The 15,300-nt window shown below is 38.2% G+C and overlaps 1 protein-coding gene across 1 annotated transcript in view; it reads right to left on the bottom strand.

The window, feature by feature from the left end:
• The window catches only part of CLIP1 (CAP-Gly domain containing linker protein 1), a 59,619-nt gene extending 45,609 nt beyond the window's left edge, over positions 1-14,010 (bottom strand). Inside the window, exons 1-2 of the mRNA XM_075718516.1 lie at positions 13,917-14,010; positions 12,853-13,424 (exon numbers count right to left, since the gene is read on the bottom strand). Of these exons, the coding sequence (XP_075574631.1) occupies positions 12,853-13,424; positions 13,917-14,010 (666 nt within the window). The remainder of the gene's footprint in view (positions 1-12,852; positions 13,425-13,916) is intronic.
• Positions 14,011-15,300: the final 1,290 nt, after the last annotated feature.

The following is a 15,300-nucleotide window of genomic DNA, read 5'->3' as shown; positions in this document are numbered from 1 at the left end:
CAAACAAACACTCCTAAATGGAAGATTAAAAATCAGTTGTTTTCAAATTTAAAATATTAAATCTTTACAGCCATTCCAATTACTTACAATGTCTGCAAGATACAGTTTTTCATAATGCCCAGGGAAGGGAAGAATTAAACTAAGCGAAGAAGCAAAAGGTGTTCAATGTGACTGACACTTGCCAAGAAGGGCCACAAGCCAAAACTGCCAGATTCTTGCAGGTCAGAATGACAATATGTTGTGCCCTGTTTGTGTGAAAATCTGTTCAGCCTGCATCTAGCATTATGAAAACAAGCAAATGTCCATGAAAACCTCTTCAGGAGATTCACTGGACTCAACACAGACATTTTCAGGGCCGTTGCTTTTTTCACTTGTATTTTCCAGCACACATTATACAATGAGGAATATTCTGTAGCCTTAGCAGAAAGGTTGGATGTAACCTGCTAACACAAAGACTGTGATTTTCCTTTTTATATACTAAAAAGTATATTAGGATTTCACATAATTTTTACATTAGACATTCTATTTCTTGGGGGGAGCGTCCCATGATAACTAGAGAACAAGCAGCTTCTTGTGCCATAAATTAAGGTGCATGATCACAATACACTAGATAATTCATATTAATACATTTGGGAAGTGATCACACAAGAGGTTAACTGTGAGGAATCTAGGAATGGAGGACATTAGCTTGCATGAAAGCACTAAGCGTCCAGAAAGTACTAAGGTAGTGCACAGTAGATGCCACACACATTTGTGCTCTAGCTACTGGCTCATCAAGTTCCCAGAGCCGACAGCTCTGTTAGCAATTCAAGGCTTCAGCTGATGAGGAAAAAAAAATCCTAATCTACGCTACCCTCAGAAAGCCAGGGAAGAATAATTAACCCTTTTTGATATTACTAAAATGAGAAAGCTGACAGAGACATCTTTCATCCACATTCAAGGTGGAAGTCCCCTTCTCCTCTCTCATTAGGGGCAGTCTTGAAACAACGTTGAGCTTGCAGATCACCTTTATATCTCGGTCTAAGTGACAACATAGCTAATTATTACTCTTCATGGAATAAAAATACACAAACTTTACAGTTATCATGACTCAGCCTAATATAGTAACTAGTAGAACGTTTGGTATTTGGTGTTCTTGGCAGAGAACACACAAACTTCCCTTCTCAAAAAACAAGCATGAGTACTGTCCTAGAAAAAAAGAATCATAACCAGCCAAAACAGTCACATGGAATCCAGATCTTTGTGGCACAGTGGTGAAGAGGGAATATATAACATCATTGGTTAGTATTTCCTGGGAAGAATTATTCCTTAAGTCCACATGTTATTCACCTTCACACACAACCTACTTTTTGTAGTAGTTTTCCATTAACATAAGTACAACCATCAAAATAAAATTTAACTTTTTCTCTCACGCTACTCGGTGTGAGAGAAAAACATGCACGTGTCTGCGCTACCAGTCCATACTAGGTCTTCCAAGTTGTCCTCCTTATTCCTTTTCTAGCAAGCTTGGGTTTGGTGGTTTTTTTGGTTGTTTTTTTTTTTTTCTTTAACAATAAATTTGGAAGACATGTTTAGGTGAAAAGACTGGTTAGTTCTGTGAGTACTGTTTCCCTATTCAATTTTGTGCTGTTCTCTGCCTCAATAAACAGAGCTAAACCAAAAGAGGCTGCAAAAAACACATTAAGGAATTATCAACAGGAAAGCTAGAACAATAGCCTAGATAAGGAGCATCCTTTCAAAGAGTAGTCAGGTTTGCGCCTGCACAGAGGGATTCCTCAGCTCCTTTTACAGAACTCTTTAACCAGGCGGAGGAATTTTATTGCAGTTTTGTGGAGTGGTGGGTGTTTTTGGTTTTTTTTTTTTAAATAAACAATGTTAAGTCAATTACCAAAACACACATACATGCACAAAAAACCTTTCCATAGAAGGTAAATGGGGTACACAAGATAAGAGCTATCTGAAGCATGGTAGTGGAAAAGGATAACTAAATGCGAAGACTCCCAGAGACAGGAAAAACTGTTGCAATCCGTTTCCTCCAACTCAAACTGTAAATAAACCTCTAGGTAAGTAACGCTAGCTCCAGGATAATACAGCTTAAACTTGGGTGCAGAATATTCATTCCTTTTTGTTTCATACCTTGGCCCTGGTTATCTTCCACATTTAGATAAAAAAAAAATGTATGGCACTGCAGCCACACCACAAACCGGGAGACAGGATCCAGTAAAAAAGCTCTGGCAATGCCCAGAGCCCGTTGGACCTGCTACGGCAATCACCGTGGATGTGCATGGGACTGCAACCCAAGGCCCGGTGGGAGTGCGCAAATGGAGGAATTCATATCCCGAGAACATATGGGGATGCACAACATGAGATCCCCAGGAGAAAGAGCAATGTGACTAGTCTTGTAACCATGGTACCAGGATTATTTTAAAACAAGATGCAAGGAAGAATGCCAAAGAATTTTTGGGTTTTTTCCAAACCTAGTCAGGCTTCTTTGCCTAACTGGCTACTACATTCCTGCTTTCTGCAAATACTGAAATGTGTATCCTTACCAATAGTAGGAAGCAGAGCACATTGTGGCAGTAAAGTGCTCATAGCATTGACGAAGGTCTGTATATGCAGTTTTGCTCAGGTTTCAAGCAAAAGCCTTTTATGTCTTCAGCTTTAAAGACAGGGTCGGCATTGCTCTATAAAGCCTGAGTCTACTGAATACTTCCAGTCATTCACAGACATCTGCCTCAAACAATATATTTATCTCCAGCTGCAATTAAGTACTCTGCATGTGACAACACACCTACCTTGAAAGCATTGAAGAAAATGATCACTTATTCCCTTGGTATAACAATGGGAGGTGCTACTGTACAACACAGTACGGTAAAGGCTTTTCTATGCATATAAGTTGCTGTACATATACAGACTTACACTTAGGGCTCTAAAGGGGAAAAAAGATTAAGGTGCGATTACACTAAACTGTATATACCTATATGAAAAAGGAATTGTACTTACAGAATTACAGCATTTATTAGAGAATTATAGAAAAATTACTAAAAATTTTAATTATAAGAATTATAGCAAAAAATGTAAAAGAAAAAAAAAAAAAAACAAACCCAAAAAACTAGTTGCATTTGCCAGCGGATCTACTTCCCAGTAGTGCATTAAGGACTAAAAAAAAAGCCCAGTTTCTAAAAGAAACAAGGAGAAAAAGTTTATGAAAAAGTTTCTAAAAGTTATATGGAAAAATGGGGCATCACTACCATGAAGACAGTTTTTCATGACCTTCATTCATTCTAAGGCAGGTCACTAAATAATAGATCAGAGAAAGGAACTGCCAGAGCTTTTTTTTAGTCAGTTATCACACTCAATATAGTCAAGCTGTAAAACATAAAGGAATAATACGCCAGAGAATCTAGGTTAGGCTACGGGTCATTGTGGGGTGAGGAAATTTGCTTGGAATTCACTAGTCCTATGTCAAACACATGGGAAAAGTGATTAAATTCCATTTATCAAATTATAATTAAGCTTATATTAATTTGCTGCAATGTGAAGTAGCAAAATGGGTTTGCAAACCTGAAGCAGTTAAAAAACTTCTTGATGAAAGCACATTGGGATGAGCACGTCAAACTTTGCAAGAACCTTTGTAGAGCTACATTTCCAAAGGTAAGTAGAGGTAGGAAACAAAGAAACTAGTGTAATTCCGGGGGGGGGGGCGGGGGGAAGAGATGGTCTAAAAAAATGAGACTGCTTTTTAAACGGAATTCATTGAAAAATACAGATCTCTCTGAAAAGAGGATAGCTACTGTCTGAGACTTTGTCAGTATGACAGTATCACTCACTCAGAGCAGCTGAGCAGAGGTAAAAGGTGAATAACAAGTGCTCTGTCTCCCCTTCTGCCTGACCACTTATTTATGGTGACTCTTGAAAACCATCACTTGGATGTTTCTGTGTTTGTCACATAGACTCGGCATTTTCAGAACCATTCAAACCACAGCATCCATAATATACAACACTTGAAGAAGCAAAAAACATCCAGACAAACAAACACCGCCTTTGAAAAACCTGGGATCTAGTAATCAGAATCATCTTTCTCTTGTTTCTCAAAATTTAGAGAACCATTTCCAGCTGGCAAAAGCAATTGTATTTAATTGATTTGTTCACCCATTCAAGGCCAGAGAGAACCATCAGATCATCTCCTCTGGCTCTCCTGAAACAGCTCTTTGCATTTCACCCAATTACATCTGTAATTAACCCTGTAACTGTACTGAGCTAAGCTGTATGTGTTAACATTTTTAGATCAGAGCTGATATCCATCAGAAAACATGCTGCCACTGACAGTCTGTTTTCATGGTTAATCACTCCATTGTTAGAAACTTATTTAAATTTGAAGTGAAACAAATTTGACTGCGGCTTCTAGCCACTGACTCTCATTATGCTTTTATTTGGAAGATTACAGAGCTCTTCAGCAACTGTCATTCACCCTGCAAGAACACACATGTTTTAAGCAAGACACCTCAATTTTTCCTTTTGTAAATTAAACAGATTGAGTTCTTCAAATCTTTTATTGCAAGGTACTTTCTCTTGCTTGAGTCATTTTGCAGCCGTGTTCTGAATTCTCAGCAATGTTTCCAATGGGTTTTTCAAATAACTAAGGACATAACTATATAGAGTATTTGAGTACTGACCAAAAGCATGGTCAGCACTGCTTAGAGCACCATGTATTTTCATTGGTCCTTCTGCCACATCAATCCATGAACTCCTCTCCAGTATCTTTAGCTCCTGGATCTTCTTCAGTCACCAGTCTCTCCAGTAGACAGCTGCCCATGGCTGTTACGCAGCTTATGCTCTCACTCTTAGGCTTAAAAACTCTACCACTGAATGCAAAATGCAACCAACAGCTTGTCCTGCTGGAAATGAAATGACAAGTCCCGCTGGACTACTCCATGCATATTGTTATTTACCCCTCTGACTGTCCGGAGATTTCATCAGGAATGATTTACAATTACTTCCAAAGCATGGATCAAAGCACTGAATAGTATTAGCACTAGATTAGCTCAAAGAACCACACTAGTGACCATATCCAACGGCGGTACCAAGCAAGCCACTTTTTTTTTTTTTTTTTTTTTTTTTTGGGTGGGGTGGGGTGGGTGGTGTCAGCATGTTTGTCATCCATTGCCCAGTTCTTAAATATGTCAATAAAGCCCAATGCTAATTTTGAAGTTAGACTGTTAGATAGTATTCAAAAAAACCAAACCAAACCAAAAAATCCCACCACACATTCTTCATTAAATCTATGGTTTCAAAGAAGGAAGTAAAACGAGTTTGACAAAACTGCCACATTTTAGTTTGTCAACATCCGTTTCCTCTGTCCATTTTTGCCTGTCTTTTTTTTCCTTGATATTAGACAGTCTAGCTTCAGATTACCCTGTTCCCTTTTAGAAATATCTACGTAACATCTGACACAAGGCATGACTGGAAGAGTGCTAGAATATCTACCAAACTTTAAACCGGCCTCCCTAATTCAGATTTTTCAAACCCGCAATTCTGTGAATAGCGGGATTAGTGATGTCAGTTTTCCTGTGGCATTGGATATTATGGTCAAGTGACTTTGCTACCTAAAAATGCAAGAGTGACTACAGCTATCTCTATGGATGGGAACAGTATTTAGACAAGACCTTGATCATATGGATTCTCTGATATGCAAAAATCTGTGAAGGCAAATTGCAGCTTTTCAAAAACTGGTGGTTAGATTCGCTACCATTGGGCTATCTGTTTCCATGAAACTTGTAAGAACTTACCTTTGAAACCTCTACATTTCTACCCAATTCGGTTGCAGTTGACTAGCAAGTTCAAAAGCAAGGCCAAAGTGGGCAGAAGAGCTAATGTGTAATAAGACACTCACACAGGCCCAGTGCTATCACACAATCCATCACTTCCAGAAGAAAACAATTTAATAATTAAAAATGATCCGCTATTGAGATTCAATTCATTCAATCAACTCATTCAGTCACAAAGGAAGCAATACTAGAAAGCTAACAGCAATTCCATACTACAAAAGCCACATGTGAATTTGCCACCACAAAAAAAGCAAAGGAGAAGACTAAAATAAGGAAATAAATAAATTGTTCTTTCGCCCATCCTGTGTTGAAATGAGCAAGGACAACATGTTCCTGGATATCATTCCCCTTGGGAAGGCAGGGGGAGGGGAAGTGAGACAGGGAGTCCACACACACACACAAAATCTCAGTCTTGCATGAACCAGCTGTTAACAAAGCATGTGGAGAAGTCACCTATTGCTGCCATTATATCCCAGTAACTCATGTGCAGTTTTAAGTTAAGTAAGGAAGCTGCCAAAACAAAATGACTCACAATTAGACACAGCTCACACCTTGCTGCAATAAGATGAATTTAACATCTTATTTATCAGTGAGCAGATAGCTAACAATATGTCCTGAAAAATGCTTAAACGTAACATTAACAGACAGGTGCAGTGTGCACAGAGAAAGTCACCAAGATCATAAATTATGGACAAAGCCTTTGGACACCCTCTATCCCTCAGCTACGTTCTCATACATATATTTCATGCTGTGGCAACCACTTCACAAACTAATCTACATTATACTTTACAGTATCCAAAATACTATGTCTATATACACATCCATAAATACAAGAATTACTTTCATCCTTGACTTAACATGACAAAGCCATCAAAATACCTTACAGTCAGCTCAGCTTAAGGATAAAGCAAAAGCACGACTGAGCAGTTAAGCATTGAAATACATTTGCAGTCACAATAAACGAGGCTCAGGACAGCCCCAGCAGAGCACACAACAATTGCATGTTCTCAACTTCCAGGATTTTCTTCCTTTTCCATCCTCATATGCATTGTGCAAGATATTTTTACATTGCTTTAACTGTAAAAATGCCAATGAATATTTGTTTTTCTAACTGTTAAATACTATCATAGATTTTTAAACAGACTAAACTCAGAAGTGCATTTTCTATTCAGAATGTTACAGAAAGCAGAAAATGGAAAACTTAAAAATATCACATGGACAATGCAGGATTACTTCTAAAGGGAGCAACTTCTCTCTACATGTGAAGTTTCTTTTCCCCTTCATTGCTTTTAAGAGTCCTGGAATTTAATCAGTTGACAGACTTACGTCATGTTTACTTGAAGATAGGTTACATGGGTGGAAACAAATCTGACAATAATCTCCTATCAGTCTCTACCTATTAACATCACTAAAGAACTCGCTAAGAAATAACGAAGCAAGAAATAACTTAGTGAGCAGTGTAAAACAGACGATAAAAAGAAAGTAGACGTTACTTATGCATAGAGAATAACTCTCTGAAAAGGCCACATAAGCATAGGGCTGTAAATCTAGTTTGCAACCTTTTGTGAACATATGGATGGAGGCCCAAGTTACAGCTTTACAGCTTAGCTCCAGAAGCATCAGATTTGGCAGACCATGATGAAGCTGTAACTGGTTAAATGAATGAAAGCACTTTAATCCCTTGAGAAGGCTAAGGCCCTTAGGTTGATAAGATTTTTATTTATTTATTTATTTAAAATACAGCATCTGGTCCCTCCAGGAAAAAGACTAAGATGCTCTCAAAGCTGCTTCAACCTTTGATAGGTGCAATGGTTGTCACACAAAGCAGGTTTCCCTCTTTTATTTCAACAAGTTGGGTTTATTAGGTTGGTTAGTTCAGGGGCTTTTGTTTGTTTGTTTGTTTTTTAAATCAACCTTGCATTGGGATCTTAAGAAATCTTAAGTGTTTACAATACCAGCGCCAACAGGTTCTCTAGCTGCAACTCAAACAGGAAACACAAACTGGCTTAGTCTGAAAGTAATTTGTTTTCTGAATTAGTTTTCAGCTATTCTTTCCCCAGCTGGTTTAGTACCTAGCGACACCACTTCCACTGGCACAAGAAGGTATCACTTTTCACAGGAATTCTTATTCATACCAGGTTCAAAATGCTGAAGCTGTAGCCTAATTTTCAGCAGGCAAATCAGCTACAGTTGTATTAAAGACCTTGCAACTCTGTCATTAACCTAGTAAAGGCGGGATGAGTGCAATGAAGGAAATGCAGATTCCCACATCAACGCTTCCTCCCTTACAGCAATCCCCAAATATGAGATCAGGCTGCCCAGAGTTAACATTCTCTCTAACAACTAAATCATATCCAGATTCCAGAACATACTTCAGATGTTAAGAATGGAAATTATGGTTAATACAGAGCTGTTTTAATTACTCTTTGCATCAATAACTTTTTCTTTGGTTTACCTCTATTTTTTTTTCCAGTAAAAGCTATGCATGAATGCAACAAACGAAAAGCTGAATAATAAGGAGTTACATACCAGTAACCAAAATTCTTTTAAATATGTACTTTATCTCCCTATATTTTCAACATTTCTCCATATTAACATGAAGTATTTCCAAATACTTGTTAGTGAAAGGAAAATTGCTGCTCAGCTTCCAGTCAGCTAGGCAATTAAATACATGCTTGCTGAATAGGGCTCAGATATACTGGGATTTGAGACAGACAGACGACTTATCAGAGATTTCCAAGACAGCAGAGGGCTTGTATGCTGTTTTACCCTAATCATCTTTGAGGAGGAGTAAACTACAGAAATCTAAAGGACCTCTCCGTTTGCACTGGAACATCCGTTTTGGAGTATAATACTTCAGCTTGTGTATTCACTTCATTTAGTTTGATTTGCTTTTGATTTGCCTTGACTCCTCCAGAATGTCAAGGAAGATGACTTCTAAGAAAACAGGACAATGTGAATTTCTCCATGATTATTATATTTCCCTTCTGGACACTGATGTCTGCCATGAGCTATTTTTTTGATGTTCACATCTCGATTTAACAGCCTGGAACACGTCTTCTTCAAATTGAAGGGAAAAAAAAAAGGAAAAAGTTGTAGCTGACTGTTGCAGCAAATCTACAAGTATTTTTTTTCAGCAGGCATCCACAGGAACACAACTCAGCTGACACATCACATACCTTGAAGCACTATCTGTCTGTTCTGATGTTAATGAAACTTTTTTTTTCTTATATATACAAAGTCTTTTGAAAAAAGATGTTTTCTGCCCCCTGAAAAAGCAAGCCTGCTTGCTTTTGCATCTTTTAATCTCCACATCTATTGCATTGTTCAGCACAACCCAACATGAGTTACTCTAAGCAAGCATTTGAGAATATATAGGCGATCACCTCACAACTCGTCTTTTGCAGTGGAATTTATTTTCTCTGACAAGCATCTGAATGAGTGTCCCAAACACTTAGTTCGTATGTAACCACTATTCTTTCTAATGTTATCTGAATTAAGGAAAGAACCTGTAGGGCACCTGTCGTCGTATCCAAATAAATCAGGGATCCGTACCTTGGAAGCTTCCTTTATTAATAAATCTATATACTTTTTAAAGACATCAGTTCTCCCATAGAAGTTGGGGGCACTCTACATATGTGACCATGTAGCATTTGGTAATTCTAACTAAAAGACTGGTGAAACAACTAGAGATCAAAGGAATAAGAAAATAAGCTTAAGACATTTTTTCTATCCACACAAAACAATACAGACCACGCTCTACAGCCTTAAACATCTCTTCAAGATTTCTTTGCACATACAGCCTTTAATCAAACTACCTCATCCCAACACCACTGGCTATGAACATCTGATGCTGTATTTTGCTGTGACAGAATGCAGAAGCAACTGTGAAGAGTTTACAGCTTCTTTTCATGTAGAGGAATAGTACAAACACCTCAGTAGGAACTGAAAAATGCTCCAACAAAGCTTAGCTGTTGGGAAACGTCAGTTTGTCAAGCCTGAAATGCTTTGAACCCAACATTTCAGGTTCAACAAACTTCTTGCAAATTTACATTTGGTGTAATGCAGAAAAGAAGCCGAGGCAAGATGTGAATTGGTAAATGCATTTCTCTGGCATTTAAATATTTGTCAGAATGGCCTCTTGTTTCTTGATAACCCAGATTGGGCAGAAAAAAAAGCTGTATGGTTTTGCCTTTTTTGTTAAAGTTATCATCCAAGAACAGCCAGTTGCCAACAACAACAAACAAAAACAAATTTAACAGATCAATTCAAGGTAACTCCTATTAAGTACATTTTAAAATCAAAGTTAGATGAAAAGATTTAACAGATTGAAATACTTTAGTGTAACACTCCCCACCCTAAGATCACACACAAAGATCAACAAAGTTGAGCCACATCTGAAGTCCATTCTGGAACGTAATCTTAGCTGACGAGCTGTGTCTTACCCATCTATGAATTTGCCCTTAAGGACATACTTTTCCAGTTAAGCATTTTAATAAGGCTCCCAAATGAGCTTTTGTCTATCATGAATTCATTGTTCTGCTGAACTGCAATTCTACACTGCTGGAGGCTCACCGTTTTCAAGATGCAATTCTCAGCAGTTGTTTTCCACATATATCCATAATCATCACGGCACTGCTCTTACTAAGAACCTTCACCAAATATTCAACAGCAGTCAGTCCAAACTGCAAGAACTGATGAATGTGGGCAGCATTTAGTTGCTAGAGTTCTGCGATGGTACAGTCAGATGGGAGCATATCTCAGGCCTGTGACGCTACACTGTCACTTAGAAGGGAAATTCTGTGATGAGGTGGGACTTACGAATTCCATCAAGCCTCTGATCCTCTTGCGTAACGTATTACTGAAAAGTTACTGCTGTCAGTATAAATAAAAAACAAATTACTTGGAGTGGTTCCGTGGCATTTGTACCTTTGATGGAGGCGGAATAGCTAAGCAAGCTACAGTAAGTGACAGGCAGGTCTTTCACAACAACTGGTGCTAGCTGTAGGCTCTGAGGATAGTTTCCTCCAATTACTCAGTAACAGCTTAATTCTACAGCCCATGGTGCGGGACAGGAGTTCAGTGGCAGAGAAAAAAAAATATTGACAGATGAATGGATTATTCAGCCAACTTTACTATTATTTGCACTAACCTGGCGATTTAAGATACTTACACATCTGAATTATTATTAGACATGACATCAGCAGAGTCTGGAATCTACTACAAAAATTAGCATGGGATCCAAAAGGGCTAAAAACCAGCAGACAAGAATCCTGTCCATTTAAGATTCATATTCCTGTGTGTACACTGTGTTATATTGGCATATAAATTACAGATATGCATCACTGACATGCTGTGCTAGGAATTACCCCAAAACCTCAAACTACAATTTGATGATTCAACAGGAAGACTTAACGCAAGCAGAGGAAGTAGGGACGATGAAATACTAAGTTTAATCTGTTCTACTTAGCAAACAGAATTTGGGACCTTATTACTATCAAGCTGTGGCACTTGGATATGCTTCTTCTGTAATTTGCACTAATAAGATACAGGAAAGTTGGAGCAATGCTTTCATAGGCATCAGAGAATTTTACCACCCAAAGAGGACATCCCAGAATATCTCACAATGATCCTTGAGAAAAAGGCAAACAAGTGGTTAAAAAAACCGATGCTGACTGGAAGAGGACAGGGCTCTAGTCTCTGACAGAAATAGCTAGGGATAAACGGTAAATCTTTGTTTCCATTGCCACTCCAAGAAAACACATCTCAGCCCAACTCTAGCCATCAGCCAAACCCTGCCCTCACTTCACCTTAGTCTCCTTCACACTTTCTTCAATTTGGCCCTGTGTTTTAAGCTCTCTTTACACAGAAAGAGGAGTCAAATTCTTCCTTAAAAAAGAAGGAAAAAAAAAAATTAAAGTCTCAATCCACCTTCCCTGCAGAATCATCATCTGGTAGGGCAGTGCAGGACAAACAATAAAATCCATGAGATTTTTTCTACAAAAGGTTCTTATGGTAACCCCCAGAAATGTTTTCTATGCCAGGGCACTTGCTCCTGTCCTTGTTTTTACCTAATGGAAATTTTAAAAAACTGTATTGTGAATAAAAAGAGATTATATCAAAATAACAGTAAGACAATTCTTCAGCTTAATGACACACACAAGTAATTCAAACCTAAAATCAGATCTCTGTTACAGTGACCATAGACCTGGTGGACATGCAAATATCATTCTGGTTACATTTGAAGGCTACATACATAGCCTTTAAATAAAGAATACAACATAAACAACGTATCACCAGCTTTCTACCACCTTTTCAAGCAAAGGCTAGTGCTTCAAAGCAACGTTTCCCACCTTTTTTAGTAGGTGTGTGTCAAATCAGTTATCAAAAATGACCCGTGCTCTATTACATTGATCCAAATATAAAAGGTATACAACATAATTATTTTAAAAAGTGTTTAAACTAACAAAACTTAACCCCCTTTCAAAACAGTGAACTGATACATCAGCAGAAGCATTTATGGTTCTGAATTCAGGAAGGGCAGCCAAGTAACATGGCACATCACCAACAGAACACGTAATTCCTGGGTGATCAGTGGCATTCTGTGATGACTTCTGTTGCTGCCTATCACTACTCAGGGGAACAATCAATTATTGAACTGTTAGCTTTCTAAAGACAAGGCCCTGAATAGTGCAAGAGAGCTGCATGGAGATCTCACGACTGTAGTTCTTGAAGTTATGGAAAAATAAGCTACAAATATGTTGTTAAAGACCAAATGTTTTTTTTTAAACACTGGCAAAACGTAACAGATTAAAAACTGCCAAATTAAGCATTTTATCTTGGTACTGCAAAGATCTTCCTACAGTAGACAAAACTGCATGCAAAGAGCTTGCCTACAGAAGACACTCAATGAAAAGAAAGCCAGAGCATAAATTTACAAGGAAATAGTAGAAAATCTTTGAGTATTAGCAGGTTACAATTCATCAATCAAAAAGAAGACACAGAGGCTGCAGAAAAACCTTACCAGAACTCGATCGCCAATTTTGAGCTCCCTTTCTCCTTTCTTTAGTGATCCAGCTTCAGAAAGATTTGATATAGATTCACTTGCAGTTTTTGAAAGATTGCTAATCTGAGAAGGAGCTGAATGTTCCTTAGCAGCAAGTGGTGAAGTTTTTTGTGGAATTCCTGAAGGGGGAAGCGCAGCAGCAGACGAAGACACCACACCAGCAGCTGATGTGGAAGTTGGTGATGTAGCTCTAGAAGCATGAGCTGTCTGTGTACCATTGGCTTCATCTTCTGTCAGCACTTTTCGTGTCAATTTTGATGGTCTTGTAAATATTCCCCTCAAGGGTTCACACTGGAAATAGCGAACTCCAGCCACAGAGCCATCATTCTTACCAATCGGTTCATCTAGAACAATCCCTGCCCACTGTCCTGGAGCAAACTGCGTTTCACCAAGGAACTGAATAAAGCCAGGTTTATTTCCATTGACCCAAACACGCTCACCAACTCTGAAATCATCCACAAACTCTTCGTGTGCATCTGAAGAGGTTGTGCTTGAGGTCTTTTCACTGGAAGCTGCTTTTTCTGCTGGAGCTGGAATCAAGCACAATGAGAAAGCAACAGGCATCAAACACACTAATATTCCAGAGAGCATCATTACTTAGTTTCAACGTAGCAAGCATTTGGAAAGCATGATTTCTAAAACAAAGAGCACAATTCCAAATTTTCTTACTTATGAAAACACCATAATCTCTGGAATATAATAATTCAAAATATAAGGACAGAGATACTGAATGCATTTAATGTAGATTTTGGTAAAAATCTGGGAAAGATTACAAGTCTTACCTCAAAAACTACCCAATCATTTTTATCACAACAAGGTTTCTCCAAGGAAAACCACTTGATTACATCTAATTAGTAACTTCAGAAATTTTGCACATTGTACACATCATTTTCATTAGATCAGAAATACAAGCAAAAATACCTTGGTGTAAATAGTAATAATAGTGTACATCCATAGCTTTCAAGGTACTTTTTGTTAGAAGATAAATGAGGGAAAAGTTAATATATTTAAATATTCCTCACCAGCTGCAACAGATGCAGGTGTTTTCAGCAGTGTACTCCCATGCTTGATGGTCTTTGAAGGAGCCTTAAGTCCACTTGGTTTTAACATACTCATCTTTTTGCAATACCAGTGTTAATCCTCTTCGTCTGTAGCAACTATCTTTTTCCAAACATGGATAAAATATATTATTTGAGTTTTTCCAACTCTGGAATAAACCTGTATGTAAAAATATTAGACACAAAAATCAGTATTTTAACTCCTACAGAAGAAATTTCTATATATACACAGTCTGTGTATGAAATGCATGATAAAAGATGCTTTACAATAACAACCAGAAGCATTTCCCAGGACAGCATTTCCAACTCCTCATCTTTTGAAGGCCATTTCCTATTAAAAGACAGCAAGTCTGAACCTAAAACGTCAAAATAACTCACTTCACTGAATACTGCTGTATTCATCTTGAGCTTTAAACTAAAAGGCTATTTTAAGAAAGAAAAACGAAGCCCTTAACAGCATTGCTAACATTACGCATAGATATAATCACTCTGCACACCCTACTGTTTTCAGTCACATTTTTCAAGTGTTGCAATATCCCAGCAAAAACAACTTGAGACTAGAGAACTAACTTCAAGAGAAATCAAGAGAACCAGGAATTTTAGGATAAAAGGAATAAGGTTTTTAAGAGAGATCGGAAGTGAAAAACTACAATTGATCAACAGAGTTAGATGATGACAGCTAAAAAGTAAACATCCACCTCAGCTGCATGTGATCTTTTAGATCACAAGATACACTGGCTCGCAGTCCCCAGCACAGTGCCCCAGCTATGCTCCTCTGCAAAGAGGAGGAGGGACTCTTCCCTACGTTGCTAGGATAGAGCGCTGCTCTGACTTGGAAGCCAGCTATAAGCTTTTCAGGGAACTATGTCATCAGGGTTTTGCCACAGAAAGCATCTTCCTTCTGATTACAAAAGCTTTAGAAAGGCTCTTTCACCGATAACGAAAAATCTATTTTCTTTTTTTTTTTTTTATAATGTGTATTCAAAGCCAAACTGTAAGGTGACTGGTCTCCCCACAATCTTCAAAAGCGTAAACTGCTCTGCATGAACACAGTTTGGATATTTGCTAAGGCTTATATATGAAGGCACTGACAGAACAGCTATGCCCACTTAAAAAAAACCCCAACAAACAGCACGCATCTAAACTCCCGGGGGGGAAGGAGACATAGACATGTAGCAATAGACTGCTCGCTCAACTATTTGCTCAGAACATGACAAACAAGAACTGTAAAGCAGGTCTCAGTCCTGCCGTTTACTCAGCATTTTGGCACCACTCAGCACACATGCACAGGCAGAAATGTGGCCAGTTGCAGACTTCCCCAAACCATTACTAGCAGCGCCCAGGTGTG

Source organism: Pelecanus crispus, chromosome 11 (genome assembly GCF_030463565.1).
Source record: "Pelecanus crispus isolate bPelCri1 chromosome 11, bPelCri1.pri, whole genome shotgun sequence".
NCBI lineage: Eukaryota > Metazoa > Chordata > Aves > Pelecaniformes > Pelecanidae > Pelecanus > Pelecanus crispus.
The sequence above is the reverse complement of the archived record's forward strand: the minus strand, read 5'-3'. Positions and strand labels throughout refer to the sequence as shown.